The sequence below is a fragment of the Pempheris klunzingeri genome, chromosome 10 (genome assembly GCF_042242105.1).
Source record: "Pempheris klunzingeri isolate RE-2024b chromosome 10, fPemKlu1.hap1, whole genome shotgun sequence".
NCBI lineage: Eukaryota > Metazoa > Chordata > Actinopteri > Acropomatiformes > Pempheridae > Pempheris > Pempheris klunzingeri.
The window spans coordinates 27100316-27119924 of record NC_092021.1 but is presented as its reverse complement, the minus strand read 5'-3'; the positions used below and the strand labels follow the sequence as shown (position 1 = coordinate 27119924).

At 46.6% G+C, this 19609-nt stretch overlaps 2 protein-coding genes across 2 annotated transcripts in view; both read left to right on the top strand.

Annotated features, from left to right (window-relative positions):
- Positions 1-19609, top strand: part of LOC139208921 (titin-like) — a 210071-nt gene that overhangs the window by 27760 nt on the left and 162702 nt on the right. Inside the window, exons 30-37 of the mRNA XM_070838698.1 lie at positions 709-969; positions 1111-1255; positions 1526-1694; positions 1915-2146; positions 2963-3247; positions 3337-3462; positions 4812-5000; positions 7735-7785. Of these exons, the coding sequence (XP_070694799.1) occupies positions 709-969; positions 1111-1255; positions 1526-1694; positions 1915-2146; positions 2963-3247; positions 3337-3462; positions 4812-5000; positions 7735-7785 (1458 nt within the window). The remainder of the gene's footprint in view (positions 1-708; positions 970-1110; positions 1256-1525; positions 1695-1914; positions 2147-2962; positions 3248-3336; positions 3463-4811; positions 5001-7734; positions 7786-19609) is intronic.
- Positions 8763-18746, top strand: LOC139208922 (muscle M-line assembly protein unc-89-like). The gene is made up of 2 exons (XM_070838699.1): positions 8763-8839; positions 8980-18746. Exon 2 carries the CDS (start codon positions 9321-9323, stop codon positions 17268-17270), a length of 7950 nt encoding a protein of 2649 aa, XP_070694800.1. The 5' UTR covers positions 8763-8839; positions 8980-9320; the 3' UTR covers positions 17271-18746.

The following is a 19609-nucleotide window of genomic DNA, read 5'->3' as shown; positions in this document are numbered from 1 at the left end:
GGTGGGTAAACCACAACAAAACATTTTCAGTGTCTCAATAAATTGGGATGTGGCCAAAGGACGTCCACTCCTCTCCTTTCTGTGACTCTTCCAGTCTCTGTATCACTGTTCCAACCTCCTGATGACACTCTGTGACCCTCTAAGCTCAGTGAACACCTCCGTCTGAGGACTTCCTGTTTGAAGCCTCCAGTGTTGAGGTGCTGCTGATCAACTGTTAGGTGTCGTCTTGGTCTCATGATGTCAGAATGTGAACAGCAGGATGAGGAGGACTGTTTAAATACCAATTCTACCTGAAGCAGGAAATGTATTGGTCGATTCATGGATCAAACCTGTTGTGAATGTTGCTGTTAAGCTTCTTGTTAGAGAACAGCAGCTGGTGCAGAAAGTACTGAAACACTGAACAGTTGGACATGTGCATTCAAAGGTTTAGAGAAGGTCACATTAAGTTCACCTGGAAAGGTTAGAATGCATTTTAGGTTCATACTGAAATTTCACCTGAAAGCTGAACATCCCTGACTTTTAGTGAGTAGTGTATGTATATATATATATATATATATACTATGTGAACTGACTTAAAAATATAATTTATTATGTAGTAACGGATGCTAAATACTAAAGTTAAAAACGTAAAAATCTAAAGTAGCTTCTTAAGTTATTAAAATAAAGTTAGTCACCTGTGCTCACCTGTCCGTGTGCCGCCCTCTGCAGCCGTCCTGATCACCTCCATGCTGAAGGACCTGAACGCCCAGGAGAGGGACACCATCACCTTCGAGGTCACCGTCAACCACGAGGGCATCACCTACAAGTGGCTGAAGAACGGCGTGGAGGTGAAGTCGTCCGACAGGTGTCAGGTCCGCAGCCGGCAGCTCACGCACTCGCTCACCATCCGCAACGTCCACTTCGGAGACGGAGGGGAGTACCAGTTCGTGGCGGGGTCCGCCGCCACCGCCGCCAACCTGTTTGTTGAAGGTAGATATCAGGATGTTTGTGCTGCAGGTCCCTCAGTGTTTCTGCTGGAAACTAAAATAATACTTTTATACTATATACTATGTTTATACTATACTACTACTATAATACTAATTATTCCCCAAACTGTTTTCATGTTCTCAGCTCGTGTGATTGAATTCACCAAGAAAATTAAGGACATAAAGATCACGGAGAAGAAGAAGGCCATTTTTGAATGTGAGGTCTCTGAGCCGAACATTCAGGTGATGTGGATGAAGGACGGCCAGGAGCTGGACCTGTCCGAGGAGCGGTGAGTCTGCTTCTACCCATGATCCTCTGTGTCCACATCCTGGTGTCTGAGTGACTGGTAGGTAGTAAAAGTGTTGGAACTGGTCCAGTAGATCACCTCAGCCAGCAGCCACCAAACGGGCTGCAATGGCTGAGTTCTCACCAGACTCTATTCACATTTTAGCTCTCAGCAGGTTCTTGTTTTAAGTCACCTCTTCTGTAGTTTCTTCTGCCTGTTTTTCAGCCTTTTAAAGCTTAAACCTGAGCTGAGAGTCGTCCTCTGTGTTCACAGGTACACCGTGACAGCAGAGAAGTACGTTCACCGTCTGATGATCCAGACGGTTCGGATGACTGATGCCGGAGAGTATTCGGTGGTGGCCGGATCCAGCATCTCCAAGGCCCAGCTGACCGTGGAGGGTCGCGACATCCGCATCTCTGAACCTGCCCAGCGGGAAATCACGGTGAGACGGGCGTTAATTTGAACCAAAATGTCACACAGTGAAGTAGGAAAGTGTTCTCACAGTAAAACCTGTAAAGGACATCAAATGGAGAAAAGCAGCTAATCTTCGTGTGCTTGATGAATATATCACAGATTATGAGAGTATTCTCTAAAATGTTCAACTACTCCTTTAAAAAAACAGACGAATTTATCGGTACATTTACGCTGATTCTCTTTGGCAGGTTCTGGAGAAACACAGAGCCACGTTTGAGTTCGAGGTGAACGAGGACGACGTGGAGGGTCGCTGGATGAGGAACGGCGTGGAGATCCAGTTCTCGATGGAGGAGCGGTTCAACTACGTCACCATCAGGAAGCTGCACCGCCTCACCATCTCCGAGACCTACAGGAGCGACGCCGGCGAGTACACCTTCATCGCCGGCAAGAACAGGAGCACCATGAACCTCCGAGTCAACAGTGAGTCCAGCAGGACGAGGATCACCACACATTCAACACATATTTAAAGGAGAACTCCAGTGTTTTTAGCCTTGGCTCCTCTGTGTCCTCATCCTGGTGTCTGAGTGACTGGTAGGTAGTAAAAGTGTTGGAACTGGTCCAGTAGATCACCTCAGCCAGCAGACACCAAACGGGCTGCAATGTGATCCTTTGGGACAACTGCACCAGACTCCATTGACAAAAATAGTGATTTTACTTCACAGAACACGGTTAGTTGCTGGTCATCTGATCAGCTGATCAGTTAGTTTGTTTGTCTTATTGTGGGACTTGTTCAGACTCACAATATCACAATATTAATGTAACACAAACCAACTGATGGAGGCAGCAGTAGACCAATTCCTGTGTTCTGTGAGTTAAAATGACCACTTTTTTGTATGGAGTCTGGTGGCTGGTGCAGTTGCCCAGGTTTAAAAACACCGGAGTCGTCCTTTAACATGGAGGTTACTAATTGTCTCTGTGGTTGTTTTCCCTTGTTGCTCATTTTAATTAAACATTTTTAAAACAGTGAAATGAGTTTTCAGCGTCGTCTATAATTTGTGCTGTAGATGATCTCATATTCGTCTAATACTGATGTCTATTCACCATCTCACCAACTCAAACTGAACCTCACTGTCAGTCCAGTTTTAATCAATTAATTAATTCATTCATTCATTTTGATTCACTAAAACACTCAAACTAAAAAAACTAAACAAACGTGTCAAGTCAGACGTCTAACAGTCTAACGACAGCTCTCCTCTGTCCCGGCTCATGAACTCTCTTATTTCCTGTCCGGTTCAGTCCCCGAGCCGCCTCAGATCCGCCGCCACATGGAGCCCCAGTCGGTGGAGGCCGGTAAGCCGGCTCGCTTCTCGGTGCAGGTGAGCGGCGTTCCCCAGCCGCAGGTCTTCTGGTACAAGAACTCCCAGGCTCTGTCTCCGGGCTTCAAGTGCAAGTTCCTCCACGACGGCGACGAGCACTCGCTGCTGCTGATCGAGGTGTTCCCCGAGGACGCCGCCGTCTACAACTGCGAGGCCAAGAACGACTATGGCACCGCCACGAGCACCGCCGCGCTCAACGTGGAAGGTAAGAGGGGGCACCACACCAGACGGACATGAGCAGGGAAATGCTCCAGGACGTGTAGATGCAGGTTTATGTGTGTGTGTGTGTTGTAGTGTCCGAGGTGGTCTCTCCGGACTCGGCTGCTACCGTCGCTCCTCCTGTGGTCATCTCGCCCATCGCCAGCACCTCGGCCCGCGAGGGAGAACCGGCTCGCTTCCAGTGCAGAGTCCGCGGAGACGGTAAGTTGTTTCAACGGCGAGACCAATGTCGAAAAACACCTCCAGTAACTCCTGAGACCCCGCATCCTTTCCAGACATCAGCTCATCTTTGCTGATCCAAAACTGTAACGTTAAACTACACAGCAAGTTCAACAAAGAAGACATGATGTGCAGGAATTCATCACGTTAGCTCCCTGACGTTAGCTCCCTGACGTTAGCTCATTGACGTTAGCTCCCTGACGTTAGCTCATTGACGTTAGCTCCCTGACGTTAGCTCATTGACGTTAGCTCATTGACGTTAGATCCCTGACGTTACCTCCCTGACGTTAGCTCATTGACGTTAGATCCCTGACGTTACCTCCCTGACGTTAGCTCATTGACGTTAGATCCCTGATGTTACCTCCCTGACGTTAGCTCATTGACGTTAGATCCCTGACGTTACCTCCCTGACGTTAGCTCATTGACGTTAGCTCATTGACGTTAGATCCCTGACGTTACCTCCCTGACGTTAGCTCATTGACGTTAGATCCCTGACGTTACCTCCCTGACGTTAGCTCATTGACGTTAGATCCCTGACGTTACCTCCCTGACGTTAGCTCCCTGACGTTAGCTCCCTGACGTTAACTCATTGACGTTAGATCCCTGGCGTTAGCTCATTGACGTTAGCTCATTGACGTTACCTCCCTGACGTTAGCTCATTGACGTTACCTCCCTGACGTTAGCTCATTGACGTTAGATCCCTGACGTTACCTCCCTGACGTTAGCTCATTGACATTAGCTCCCTGGCGTTAGCTTCCTGACGTTAGCTCATTGACGTTACCTCCCTGACGTTAGCTCATTGACGTTACCTCCCTGACGTTAGCTCATTGACGTTAGATCCCTGACGTTACCTCCCTGGCGTTAGCTCATTGACATTAGCTCCCTGGCGTTAGCTTCCTGGCGTTAGCTCATTGACGTTAGCTCCCTGCCGTTAGCTTCCTGGCGTTAGCTCATTGACGTTAGCTCCCTGCCGTTAGCTTCCTGGCGTTAGCTCCCTGAAGGTAAAAAGATAAAAACATCTGATTGTTCCAGGTTCTCAAATGATAAAATTTGTTGTTTTCTTGTTTTTTCGTTTTAATAAACTGAATAATTTAGAATTTTGGTTGATTTGTTGGGCAGACAGATCTGATGAGACTCTGGGTTGGACATTTTTTTACTGTTGTCTAATGTTTTATAAACCTGCTGATTGATTGATCGTTCATAAGAATGAACCTCTAGTTGCAGTGGTATTTTGGTTCACTCCCACGGTTCTCATAGCGGTGTTTTCAGAGATGAAGCTGTAACGCCGTAGACGGCCCGCTCTCAGTGGCGTCTCCTTTGTCTCCGTCCAGACGTGAAGATCAGCTGGTTCCATAAGGAGAAGGAGATCAAGCAGTCGGACTTCTTCAGGATGTCTCAGTTCGACGACAGCTGCCAGCTGGAGATCTCCAGGGTTTACCCCGAGGATGAGGGCGAGTACACCTGCGTGGCCACCAACAGCGCCGGGAGGGTGTCCTGCTCCGCCACGCTCACACTGGACGGTGAGTTTGTCGCTGCCAAAGCAAAGCTGCTCTTCCCTGTTTATAAGAGGAACCAGTGAAGCCAACAGCAGTCGTGGTTCTTCATTTTAAAGGTGCTCATGTTCAGAACAGCAGCAGTGGAAGCTTTCTGTTTCTATAAAATGTTTGTATGAGATAAAACTACTTTTTCAGGAGTATTAAAGACAGTAGAAATATTTCAGTGTTTACAGGGAGAGGAGATGTTGGTTATTTCATGTTGACTAACATTAGAGGAAAACCAGCTGTAGAATAATAACAGTCTGGTTAAAGTAGAGCACCGGGTCAGAGACACTCCCAGCTCGGGTTTTGTTCCTCGTTTGTCGCCCACGTGTGGATGTTTGATCTTCTCTTCTCTTCTTAAACTGAGACTGAATGTCTCGTCCCAGTGAGCAGCAGTTCAGTGGTTTGAAAGAGAAAAGACACGAAGACGCTGGTTTCTCAGTGGTGGCGTCTGTTTGGCTCCTCTGTGTCCACATCCTGGTGTCTGAGTGACTGGTAGGTAGTAAAAGTGTTGGAACTGGTCCAGTAGATCACCTCAGCCAGCAGCCACCAAACGGGCTACAATGGCTGCAACGTGATCCTTTGGGACAACTGCACCTGATCACAGTAGGTCCACTAAATCACACCAGACTCTTACACTGTAACGACCTACCAGTCACTCAGACGCCAGGACGTGGACAGATTTATGACCATTAATAAAAAATCATCCCACCAAACGCCGACTGGTTTCAAACAGAGTCGTCCGAACTGTGCTGACTGGGATGAATGTAAATCCATTAGAGCACAGAGTCAATGAACGTGCTTCCTTTCAGGGCGAAAACAAACAGCGGACCGTCCTGCTGAGCCTCAATGGCTCGTCTCCACCAGCCTGGCCAGTCTAAAGAAGCCTGCCGTTGGCCAAAAACCCGTTTTCATCCAGCCAATCACGAGCTGCACGGTGCCTCACGGGGCGGTGGCTCGCTTTCATGCGTGCGTGTCGGGCATGCCGAAGCCGGAGATGAGCTGGTTCCACAACCGGCAGCCCGTTCGGCCCACCAAGAACGTGGTGTTTCACTTCGACGAGGTGACCAACGCCGCCATGCTCATCATAGTCGATGCTTTCTCCGAGCACGCCGGGCAGTACACCTGCAGGGCGGCCAATAACGCTGGAGAGGCCACGTGTTCAGCCACGCTCACCGTAACCACAGAAGAAGAAGGTAACGCTTGGATCCGTGAACAGACCTCTTCTGAAACCACGCCCCCAAATAAACCTGTTTAATTCACTCTCCTCCAGTTCCTCCTCATCGTCTCCACACTCCAGGGGATGTCCCGACCCAATCGGCAAAAATATTATCTGATCAATTAACCCTATGAGAACAGAGGGCCTGCGGACAGGCCCCGCCCCCCGCCCCGGGGGGTGTTCTTACCAAAGTTAGCATGTTAGCGTAAACCCTCCTAAAATAAAAACCATAATAGACAGAGACAGTCTGAAGCCTTTTCTCACTGATTCTGCTTTAGTGACTTCTGGAACCTTCTAGCTGAGGTTGGACACATTTTAGGGACATGAAGAAGAAGAAGGTCCTCCAAGAAACGACGTCACCAGAAGAAGAAGCAGCAGCAAGGACGCAGACACAGCGTTCAGAGAGCAGAGGGTCAATTTACACAAAACACACCACAAAGTCAGAATGAAACAGAAATGTAATTATAAAATCATGAACACCATCTCTAGTAAAGTCAGAAACAGCCTAAACGGTGGCTTCAGACATCTCAGGAGCTGAAAGCTGCCACCGCAGGTCCGTCGGTTGTTTCCTTAACGTGGAGAAACGAGTTCGATCGGGACATCCCTCCTCTGGAAGTGACTAACCTCACAGCTCCTCAAAGACGAACCGCCTCGCTCACTGTGTTTGAACCCTGGGATCATCTCCTCTCCTCTCCGCCCCGCCGTCCTCATCCCTCCACACAAGAACAAACTCATCTGTGCACCCTCCTCCATCCTCACCCTCCGCTCCCTCCTCTCCCTCACAGGAAAACTCTGGGAAATGCATGAAACTCACATGTTTAACCTCGCTGTTCTCCCTCCGTCCTCCAGGAAACTCAAACCCTTCTCTCTGGTTCACCCGATGCCTTTGCGTTATGTCACCGAGTTTCACCGCGTTCTCACTGATGTGTGTTTGCCTTGTTTGAGTTCTCACCCAAAAAAACGTTGGTTAAAACTATAGAAATGGGACTCAGATCTATTTGCCTGATGCCTTTGGTTCCATAATGTTGTCACTGAGAATAACCTGATACAACCTGAGTCTGTCTGTAGAAACAGTTATATGGCTGTCTTCACAGACACCAGACTCCATTCACAAAAACAGTGATTTTACCCCATAGAACAAGAAACATTACGTGACTTTGGTGTTTACAAGGGTTAATTTGTATCACCAAAGTCACTGATACCGATGTTCGGCCGATAAATTAGTGCATCTCTATGTTCCAGTCAAACTTCTGCGGTCAACACTGACCTGTAACATTCAGTAGTTCTTTTGCGGTGCCAGTGTAAGTTGTCTGAAATCATGGATGAATGCTGATGGAACCCAAACTCAGATGGAAAACAGATTTGAGTCCTGCAGAAGGAAAAAAGTGAGAGGTGGAAATCTCGTGTTTACGAGGACGCGCTGGGTCGATGCTGCACGGCATCAACATGTTCACAGAGCAGCCGATGAAACCTGAATATCGTCTCTTTCCTCCACAGTGACTCATATGAGAGAGCAGATCGAAGCCAAGATCGAGCAAGAAGTCAAAGGTAAGGTCACGTTTCTGACCACCACCACATTGTTTATCACACACGAGAAGCCGGCTGGGTGGAAAAGGGACAGTTTAACCAGCGTCCTGTGATATTTGACTGCGGTGGTCTGTCGGCGGGTGACTTTGATCCAAACTTGGGCTCATTGCAGATGGTTTTCAAGTGGAGAAACTGTTGAGCGAGTGGAGAGAATAAACAGACGTGTGGGTGCATGTGTTGTGGATCATTTGGATTATGGTTGGCCTGCGTCCACAGACTGCTTTTAGAGTTTGTAAATGTCATTATGTTGAACTGTTCCTTTAAATGTTCTTTCCACAGTCGCATGCAATCTTTATGTGTCTTGATGAAAAATTCCTACTGTCTGTATTATTCTACCTGCTCTTACTCTGATGATATTCCACGGTTTCCCCCAGGCGAGATCTGGTAGAAGTTTGCTCGCACCAGTTTTTGACACTTGTGGTTTGCATCCAAAAACGGATTCGTTTTGGCATGAAGGTTCTTCTGATCTTTTTCCAGAAAGAAAATGGCAGGATTTGTATCTTTTAAAGCTTCCGGACTTGAAATGCCCTTTAAAAGATATGGAGGTTTACTGCATCTGGACCTGATACCTTCCTCCTGCAAAATATTTCTTAGCCTGGCTTGCAGATAGTGGGATGTGATTCCTGTGGTTTGCATTCTAAATAACACCAGTAAACTATATTAGTTCGAATAAACGCCTTCTCACCCAGTTTTACAGCTGTAAAACATGTTTTGGAAGCACTGCTTCTCATTGACATTTTGATACTACACCATTTATTTCCTGTTACGTTTAAGGATTAGAAAGGGCGTTTATTCTCCTGTCTGCAAGTCAGGTAAGGAATTTTCTAGTGTAAAGCCAAAGCAATTATCCAAAAGTAAAACAAGCGAATGTTAGCAGCCGATCTTGGAAATATGCTTTTTTTAATAATCATAAAATAATTTATGTTTTTAAGAAATTTCCACAGACGAAGGATCAAAACTTCCTGCAGGTTTCTAATAAAAAGAATCAAGTCTTGCGTTTATTCGAACAAATATGGTGAGTGAAATTATTTCTTATGGCATTGTGACTCCCAGCATGCATTTAATATTTCCATTAATTAATCATTCAAATCCTTTTCTCTCTTTTTTACCCCTGGGGGCTGTGCTGTTCTGACAATTGTCTGTTTTTGTTTGCAGAGCTGTTTTATCAAGAAAGCAAAGAAGAAACGCCGCACAGCAGCGCAGAACTCGCCGCCACTCGACAGCTGAGAGGGGCTTTCTCCGACACTGAGGACTTCCTGGATCACGGCCTGGTGTCGGCCAATCGCTGCTCCAGCAGAACTTCTTCCATCACCTCGTGGACGGAGAACATCAAACCGTCTTTCACAAAGAAACTCAAGTTCCAATCAGTGGTGGAAGGAGAACCAGTGGAGCTGAAGTGTAAACTGGTTGCTTGCCCTCCACCAACTATCCTGTGGTTTCATAATAATAGAAATGTTCCTATAGAGCGTAGACGTAGGATCTGTACTGACAGCAGAATGCACATGCACACAACCAGTTTGGTCATCGATAGTATCAAAGAGAAGGACTCAGGCAGTTACAAGGTCATGGCGATAAACACAGAGGGTTCTGCCGAGTCCACAGCATCACTTTTGGTGTCGTTGAGGGAAGAGCAGTCTGCAAACTACCTGGGCTTCGTTAGACGCTCGGCCAAAGCCCACGAAAGCGTAGACACCATGGCCGAGGAGAGGAAAGAGAAGAAGTTTAGGGTCGACCTCAGGTGTGTAGGGTCTCCGTTTGACAAAATGTCCAAAGTCCATCAGGGAAGATCTCGATCCAAGACGTCTCTCGTGCGTACCGTGTACTTCAAATCCGGTTCCATTTCAAAAGAGAAGGAGTCAGAGAAAGAGTCCAAACGTTTGGAGACGGCCTCCGAGCGAGCCCCGTCCCCTCCCCCCATGTTTGACAGGTCTGAACGCTTTAACGACAGATTCAGCGATATCTACTGTGACCGGCGCACCGGTGCCCGGTTCAGTGACAAATTTAGTGACAGGTGCAGTGACAGATACAGCGAAAGGTTCAGCGACACCGAGAGCCTTCACAACGAGGTAAGAACTAAACTTACGACGCTCCAAAAAGCTGTCAAACAGAAGAAAAGGCTTTCTATCTCTACTATGTCCTCCTCTGAGTTTGAGCTGGAATCAGTTGCTAGCGAGTCGAGCTATGCAGATTATGTGGAGAGGCTCAGGGTCAAGCCAGCCTCTCTGCCTGATGTGCAACATTTCAATCGGCCCTTCGATTTGGGGGAGAGTCCCAGGGAGCTTCACGGTAAAACCCCACGCAGGGGGTCCTCTCAGCCTCGCGTCAGGCATTCATTTGAGCCACAGTCCAGAACCAGGGCCATTCAGATCATGAGAGGTGAGCTGGTTGATACTTTTGTGCCACAGACAGGAAAGAAATCAGGTAAAAAGTATTCACAGATACTGGAGGATAAAGATGTTGAGAGTTTTGTTGATTCTCAGGCAGATGTTAGATTCAAGCAGACGGTAAGTGAACATCACAGTGTGGTTTCTGACCAAGAGGTGGAGGCTTCAAAGGCGGAGGTTGAGGGCCCGTACTCTGGAACGTTATCATACACAGAAACTAAGTTTACTGAAAGCAAGGAATCTGTTAAAGCTGTGCCCTCTCAAGAGGAGGCAACGTCCGTGCAATCACCCAGGCCTAAACATGCCACGTCTGTCAGGGAGAGGTTTGTGAGGGAGGCACAAATACAAGAACACATGTCGACGACAGAAACGGTTGAGTCATATGAAGACGAGGGTGCAGGGAATTCTCTGAGGGCTCAATATGAGAAGAGTCTGGAAGCTGAACGGATGCAGTGTGAGGAAAAACTCCTGGCCCTGCGGATCCGGAAATGGCAGCAAGGGAGTAGGATGTCAGAAGAAGAGACGTTCCACCCTGAAACTGATCTGCCCATGCCGACGGAGGCACAATACATGGAGCCTGCAGGGCACACTTACACCCAGCAGGAGGTCATGGAGAAAAGAGCAACTGTAGAAACTGAGGCCGTGCCCTCCTCGTTCCATAAATCACCCAGAATGAAGACAAGAATGGCAGGTCCTGACGCTGCAACTGTGTCATCAACCAAATCATCTATAGAAAAATCTAGAGGAGAAGAAGAGGAAAAGTCCACCTCCTTGCAAACTAAGTCAGCCACAATGGAGGCCAGATTAGACAAAATGGAAGGTGAGGCAGCACTTATGCCAGCACAGAAATCCCCTAGAACAAAAGCCAGAGCAGAGGACAGACTCCCAGAGTCTCCCAGGTCAAGACAAGTCAGATCTGTCAAAGAGAGGTTCCTTGGTGAAGCTGTAACAGCAGATCGCACAGCAACAGAAACAGTGGAGTCATATGAAGAGGAGGATGCAGGGGAGTCTCTGAGGGCTCAGTATGAGAAGAGTCTGGAAGCTGAACGGATGCAGTGTGAGGAAAAACTCCTGGCCCTGCGCATCAGGAAATGGCAGCAAGGCATCCAGATGTCAGAAGAGGAGACACCTGACCTGGAAACTGATCAGCCCATGCAGACAGAGAGGCAGTACATGGAGCCAGAGGGGCATATTTACACTCAGCAGGAGGCCGTGGAGGAAAGTGTTACTGTAGACCGTGCTATCATGTCCGCACAGAAGTCACCTAAAGTAAAAGGTAGGATAGAACAGGACAAGGCCTCTGCTCCCACTCTGAAAGCCAGAATGAAAGCCAGACCAGGAGAATTGGAAGCTGAGCCACCTGTGATGCTGGCACAGAAATCTCCCAGAGTAAAGGTCAGAGCTGCAGAGGTTGCAGCTGAGTCATCACCTACAACAAAAGCCAGAGGACAGAAGATGTTGTTCGAGAAGACAAAAGAAGAGCGTGAGCTCCAGCTGTCACGGGAGAACATCTCCGAGCTGGAGAGTGAGAAGTTTGTCAATGAGGAAGAGGCCTTGACTCAGCGGATAATGAAATGGCAACAGGATGTTCAGATGGAACAGGAGCAGGCTGTGAAGCTACAGTCCGACTGGGTGGAGGGATACTCACCGATCCAGGCAGAAAGGGCCACTGAGGTCGGAAGAAATATTGCAGAGGCCTCTACTTCAGAAGCAGTTTTGCAACCTGAAGAGGCCCGCAGCGGGAAGACTTCCCCAGGGAAAACAGCCAAAGAGAAGTTCCTTTTGGGCAAGTCAGTTCCTGCCGGTTTCCAAGATCAGCAGGGTGATAGCATGCAGTGGCCGCCTGCTGGCGAGCTGCTGACTGAGGGCCGTGAGACCAGGTTGCAGAGGGACAGCGAGTACTTTGTAAGTGAGGAGGAAGCACTGGCTCAACGCATCCTGAAATGGCAGCAAGATGTTGTTGAACAAGAAGAGGTAGCTGAACTGGAGTCTGAGTGGGCTTTAGACAATCAAAGCAAACAGCCATTCGAGTCCCACCTTCCACCATTTGATAGTGATGATGGTGGCCTTTCTCATGAAACTCACCCCAGGGACCTTCCACCTCTTGCTGGTGGAGCCTTATCATCAAATGAGGCTTCTTCCATAACTGGTCGTTCTCCTGCACGTCCTGGTTTACCACACCATGTGGACATGCCTGTCGAAAGTGCTCGAGATTTAAAATCTACCCCTATAAAAGACACAATGGTTCGTGAAGCTTTACCTGTTCAGAGATACTCTCCAACCCAACCTACGAGTGTACCTTTTGAGGGATATGAGCCTGCCTCTGCCCAGGGCGACATCCCTCATAAACCTTCCAGGGAGTCTTCCTCAGTGAGGAGACGTTCCCCATGCCGAAGTCCACCAGAGGATCAGGGAAGAGAGCCAGACAGGAGGCGAAGCAGGGAGGAGTATGTAGTAACTGCTGACAAATCCAGCAGCCAACGCTTCCAGTCAGATGTAAGAGAGGAGAGAGGCATGAGGGAGGAGGTGGGCAGAGAGGGAAGCGACTGGAGACAACAGAAGGATTTTGCAGGTGCAAGAAGAGAAAGAAGCAGAGATTCAAAACAGGGTGATGAAATGAGTGCAGAAAGCCTCGAACTCGGAATTATAAAGAAGGACGAGAGGAGAGATCAAGAGGAGGCAAAGTTGAAAGAGGGATATTACCAAACTCAAAGGTCTAAGAGCATGAAACAAGGGGATACAAGTGCAGGAGGCTCTCGACCAGTATTTGTGAAAGAAATATCTTCAGTTAAAGTAAAAATCGGAGAGATGTCAGAGTTTACCTGCCAGTTCCAGGGTGACCCTCTGCCCACAGTCACCTGGCTCAAAGATGGCCACCCGTTAGCCCACAACCCTGACTACGATATCATCAGTAAATCTAACAAATCACAGCTCACTGTCTACTATCCGACAACAAACCACGAGGGGACATACGACTGTGTCATAACCAATAAACATGGAAAATCCATCTGCAGCGGCGCTCTCCAGATCTCTGACAAGAAGGTGGAGAGGAGGTCAGAGGTCGTAGTCACAGGGGAGCTAGAGAAGGTTGAGGAAAACCAGGAGGGCGCGATAGAAATGGAGCTTAAGACCTACACGGATACAGGAAAGGAAACGCTGAAGGTGCCAGAGGCAGTGATCCACAGGCAGCGCTCCTCGGATGCATCTTTTAGCTCCTCGCCCGTAGAAATCAGAGTCACCGCTCCCACCCCTGTCCCTGGGATGATGGAGGAAAGCAGCGAGGACAAACCTCAGGCTGTCAGAGAGAAAACTTCAGATGTGCTGAGCGATGACGGAGCCTCTCAGACCGTCAAACACAAATTTACTTTTTCCTTTGACGTGGTGGGTGAAGCTCCTCACGTAGTCAGTGAATTGGAGAATATCAGCTGTTCTGATGGCAACACTGCAGTGTTGGAGTGTGTAATCACAGGTGAACCAGTCCCAGAAGTCGAATGGTATTATGACAACATTTGCCTCGAAATCGTGGCTGGAAAATACAGAGCTGAGGTAGATGACAAAGTGTACAGGCTCTATGTCCACAGTTTCTCATATGCTGATGCTGGAGTATACAGATGTGTTGCTAGAAATAAGCTGGGAGAAGTTACGAGCATCTGTGATGTGTCATTTGAAGTAGGAGAGCCTGTGTCGTTTTCACAGGGAGGTGGATATGTGCAGGACGATAGTGTTTCTCCAGTGAGGAAGTCTCCTGTTGGCTTATCTGAGGATGGCAAGAAACCTGCCGTACTTCACAAAGCCCCAAAATCAAGACCAAATATCTCTCAAGAGCCTCCTACTGTATCCGGCTGTGGTCTGCAGGCTTCGGCTGCTGTGATTAAAGTTTCTCAGATTAAACAAGCCTTTGAGTCGGACTCACCAGTTGCATTACTGACGTCGCCCTCTGCTGAAGAGCAGAGGAAGGAAACACTTTTCCCTGAGGAGTTTATACCTTCAGTAGCAATTTCCCTTGATCAGCAGGAGCAAGGACTGTCACCTAAACTCGACACCATGCATGCAGAAGGTGGTGATAGACTTTCTACTGCAGGTTCCCCCAAAGCTGCACCAGAGGTCACTCAAACTCCTTCAGAAAAATCTGTTCTCTCTCAGTCTGTTGCACCCAAACCTGTCTCCCCCAAGACCTCCCTTCCTCTGGAGGAGGACACTGAGATCTGTGTGACATCTGGGGAAGTTGAAGAGGGAGCAGTTTTAGCTGAAAGATATGGTGAACTTAAACAGTTTGTAGAAGTAGTGCAGGAATCTCCAGAGCTGGTCAGGCCTAAGCCACAGAAACCTGCTCGTGTTCCCAAACAAATGGAGTCGGGTGAGGCGGAGATGGTGAGGGAGGCTACTCTGCGTACGTTTGACAGAACCAGCAGCTTCATTCCCTTCCAGCCTGAAAAAGTCCCTGCCGTAAAGCGTTCTGTTAGGACCTCTGTTCCAGCCGAAGAAACCTTTAAGCCTAAAATTATTCCTGAATCTCACAAACCTCAGACACCAGATGCAGCTGCAAGGTCGTCCTCTACTCACAGGGAGGCTGAAGTTGTCAGTATGGAGGCCCTGAGTTATGATGAAGGGGCTATTGTTGTGGAGGAGTTGACAGAAGTGACCAAGGATATGAAACAAGAGGGAGAAGCTTTGTTGCGCGAGGTGGAGCACATCAGTGGGGAGGCTGAACTCGCTGGTGAGGAGCTGACTTCAGCCTCTGACCCCTCTATGGACAAAGGTTACAGGGAGCAGCTGATTTCCATCCCAGAGCCCTCTATGGACAGCGGTGTCTTCCTGAGTATGCCGGACTCCCAGGCTGATGATGTATTTGAGCCTCACAATCAATTCAGGGCTGAAGATGAAGGGGCTGACGTCCCTGTGATGCTGGAAGCTAAACCACTTATTGTCAAGCCTAAATTAGACAGTGGAATTAAACCACTTCATCTGCCAAAGGATGCTGCTGCTGGAGGACCTCTGAGCCAGGTTACTTCCACACAGGAAAGCAGCTTGGACCAGGCTTCAGCATCTGAAGCTGGGGGAGCAGCAGCAGCAGTTGGCTCCATGGAGGAAGAGGAGGTCACTTTTGGTGCTGTGTACGACTACTACCACCCTCCAATGGACTGGGGAAGGCCGTTGTCCCCTGAGTCTGAGATGTCCATAGAGATTGGTAGCACCGTGAGCGAGGAGATAGCCGAGGTAGCTGAGAGGTTCTACACCCCAGGCTCATCCACCGAGGTCTCGCAGCCAATTGCAGAGTCTTTCCACACTCCCAAGTCTCCCATGTCCTTCCATACTCCCAGTTCGGATACACCGGGTGGGTTTATGACCCCTCAGGAGTATCCCTTCTCCCCTGTAGAGCATAAGAGACCCTCGACAGGAGACTCCAGTGAAAAGTTCTTCTTACCGGTTCAATTCCTGGCATCGCCTGCTGATGAGGGCATTGAAACAACGCCTCCAGGAATAAACGTGGATGAGAATCTGTTCCTCACCAAGGGAAGAGGGTCTTTAGGGCTGGCAACCCTTCAGGAGAAAGTGCAGGGAATCCCTCCCGCCTTCCTCAAGCCTCTCATTAAGAAGAGAGTTTTTGAAACTGACTCGCTAAAGTTTTACGCTGAGGTGTTTGGCCTACCTTCCCCTGAGGTGAAGTGGTTCTGCAACAAAACCCAACTGGTGGCAGACGACAGAGTTAAAATTGAGAGAGATGGCGACAGCATCTCGCTAACAATTCAGAATGTAACCAAAGCCGACCAGGGAGAGTACATCTGCGAGGCCGTGAACTATGTTGGGGAAGCCAGAAGCGTTGCTTTAGTGGTGGTTGTTTCACAGGAGGTGAGGTTCATGCCTGCCCCACCTGCTGTCACCCACCAGCATGTGATGGAGTTTGATGTGGAGGAAGATGACTCCTCACGCTCTCCTTCTCCTCAAGAGATTCTGCTTGAAGTAGAACTGGATGAAAACGAGGTGAAAGAATTTGAAAAACAGGTTAAGATCATCACCATCCCCGAGTACACGGCCGACAACAAGAGCATGATCATATCTTTGGATGTGTTACCGAGTATTTACGAGGAGGGCGCTGTGGACTTTGTCACCCAGGAACATGATGATTTAAAAATAGCTTTTGAGGTCACTGAGATGCCTCCAAGGTTCATCAATCCCATCTGTGATATGGAAACCCCGGAGGGTACCACTGTCATGTTTGAGTGTTCGCTGATGGGAATTCCTTCTCCGATCGTGTCTTGGTTCAAAGGTGATAAAAAGATTCCTCACAATACCAAAAAATACCTGCACTCGTCCGACGGAGACAATCACTTCCTGAAGATCTGTAAGGTCACAACACAGGATACTGGAGTTTATACCTGCAGGGCTATTAATGTTGTTGGGGAGACTCTATGCAGGGCCTCCCTGGTGGTCTTAAATGCCAAAGCTTTCTCTGGGAAGACGCGAGGCAGAGAGTTGACCGCGGTGTCTCTCGGAAGTGCCAAAGTCCAGCCGCAGAAGTTTGACTTAATGGTTGGGAACACGTCGTTCGATGGTGAACAGGTTTCAGAGATTGAGCTTGAGTTTGAGTTCGAGCAGGAGGCGGATGAGTCGCAGCGGGCGGTCCGGCTGGTGGCCAACACCGACAAAGAAACAAGTGAACAGGGAGAGAAATATGTCAGCATTAACTTTGATGTATTTGCTGAACCAGCCAAAGATGACAAAATAGAGTTCAAAGGGAAGTCGTCTGATATGTGTAGCTTCCAGTTCCAGGTGACTGAGGCGCCCCCTAAATGCATCATCCCGCTGACTAACGTTACAGCAGCAGTAGGGACGCCCGTTATCCTCCAGTGTCTGGTTAGCGGGAAGCCAAATCCAACCGCGGAGTGGTACAAAGACGGAGAGCCCGTCACAGACAGCAGGTGTATAATCCAGGAGAAAACTGCAGGCCATTTTAATCTGCTCATTACCAACGCAGTCCAGAGTGATGCTGGCGAGTATAAATGCATAATCCAAAACACAGCCGGGTGCCTCGAGACGACTGCGCTGCTGAAGGTGTTTTAGAGGTTGAAGGTCTCGGGCTGGTTGCACAAAGATAAAAAGTTATGAGGAAAAAACTCACAAATTTGTAAGAAAACCACTCTGATATTCTTCAAGATCTAAAGTAACAAATTTAAGAGAGAAAAAAGGTATAATTTGATGAGGCATAAGACGACAAACAGCGGCATTTGTTGTGTTGTGATGGAGTTTTTAAAAAAATTTTAATTCCTACAAATTTACAAGATGGTTAGAATGAGAATAAAAGCAAAGGACAGGAGCTCACAGGAAGTAAAGACAATTATTATAAGTATAAGATAGGTCTTTGGGCAGCCAGCCTGTTGGCATGCGGCTAAAAACACGGTGTGTAAATGTTTGTTGTTGTGTGTTCGTGATGAAAAGTCTAAATTTGGAGTTGAATAGTGTCAGAGGTTTTTTTTTCTTTATTTATTGTAAGTTGTTGAAAACTTGACACAATGTTTATTTATTTTCAGTATCAATTTTTCATAGAAAAATCAGGGTTCATGTTTTGTTTTGTTCTCCGGAAACACTTAGAAAGTTTAGAAAGTGAGCCGCTGTAACTTTGAAACTCAGCGATGATGTTATTAAGTGATGTCTTTACAACTCGCCGACCACAAACATCTGTTGGGTTTTAATCCAAAGACACAAAGAATTTTACAACTATCTACAACTAAGAATATTAGGTCTAAACATCACATATACACAAAACATTCACAGAAATACATATCAGTGACAGTTTTAAATCTTTTGTTTCGTTAAGCTAGTGACAGTAAGTGTTTGTGAGAAGCTGCAAAGCCAAAGTGATGATTTTCACAGAGAGGCTGATTTTTCCTTTCGAATAATTTATTAAAAAAATAAAATAAAATTCATGTGCTGTGTATAATTATCAGGGCTCGGACTTTGAAGAATAAATTTATGACAAACTTACTGAGTAATATTGTTTGAGTTTGAACAGTCCAGTTTAAAATCCCTCCATAGTCACTGAAAGCACAAAAAACTGAAACAAATGTGGTTTAAAATCACTGCAGTGTCTGAATAATAAAAAATAGATACTAACGCAGTAATTTATTTTGCTTATCAATTTCACAGCATTGTTGATAATTTTCTATTAATTGAAAAATCATTCTGATGCAAACATTTTAAGCCAAAATCAATCAGGAATCAATTGAAGTACATCTGAGTATATCGTCATATCGCTTACTTGAAACGATTCAGTTTATTGCTGCTTGTGTGATTTAGATTTTGTTGCGGTATTTTTTTCTGGATTTCTTTGTCAGAGTTTTGACATTTTAGGATTTTAAAGCAAGATGGCAATTTATAACAGATTAAGGCGATTGATAACGAATAGAAAAATGGATGATACTGTGAAACTTTTTTTAAATTTTCAAAATGAGTTTTGATGACTTGTAAATATGTGTAATTTTAGGAATGTATGAGTGGTGTTTACCAGTGAAATAAGTAAATAAAAAAATCTGGCATTGAGGTAGAAATTCATGGTTTATTTGTACAGACGTCATGTTGGTTCGTCTCGGAGTTTATATAATAAAACTTGTGACGATGGAAAGTTTTAGTCTGAGCTTGTTGATTTTTATTTTTTTTGCATGGGTGCGTATCGTTAAATTTACAGACAAATTACAGGTGTCAAAAACTACTGCGGTGTGTTGTGTAGGACCTAATATGTTGATGCCGACACAAAACCTGACCAACACTAAAACATTTTTGTTAATTTTGCAGCTGCTGATGGGTTAGGTTTAGGGACAAATGAAGCGTCTTACATGCATTTTAGAATTTAAGAGGTAAATCAGTCTAATTTGAAAACTGTCCCCTATTTAACCTGAACCGACACTGTTTCCCTCATCATAACCTATGTAGAGACGAAAAGGTGCGGTTTATCCCTTAAATCTAGCCAGAGATCCGACATATTGGTAAATTTTTTATTTAACACTTAGTTGGTTAATTGATTGGGTTATGTTTTCTTAAAAACTCTTAGCTTTCTTAATTGCTGAATTAATTTACTTTGTCTCGGGTTAAAATACAGTTATCTGGACAAAGACTTGTGCCAGTACAGTTTGATCAGTCCAAGAGGATAACGGAAACACATCAGATGTACGGTAGCAATTTATTTGCTTCCGTATAAAATTAATTATTTATTCTTTTTAGCCTTAATAATGAAAATAAAACTCAATAGACTGTTGTATTTTACTTTTTTTTACTTTAGGCTTAAGTTTTAACATTCCTCAATAACCAAAGACAAAAATTTAAATTCTGACATATAAACAGTCCGTTTGGGGGAACAAACCTTTGGTGATTGTTTGCTTCGTTTCTCGTTTTTTTAGCAAATATGG

Excerpts from the sequence above, each read along its gene's own strand:
- LOC139208922 (XM_070838699.1), top strand. The coding sequence starts at position 9,321 with ATGCACATGCACACAACCAGTTTGGTCATCGATAGTATCAAAGAGAAG.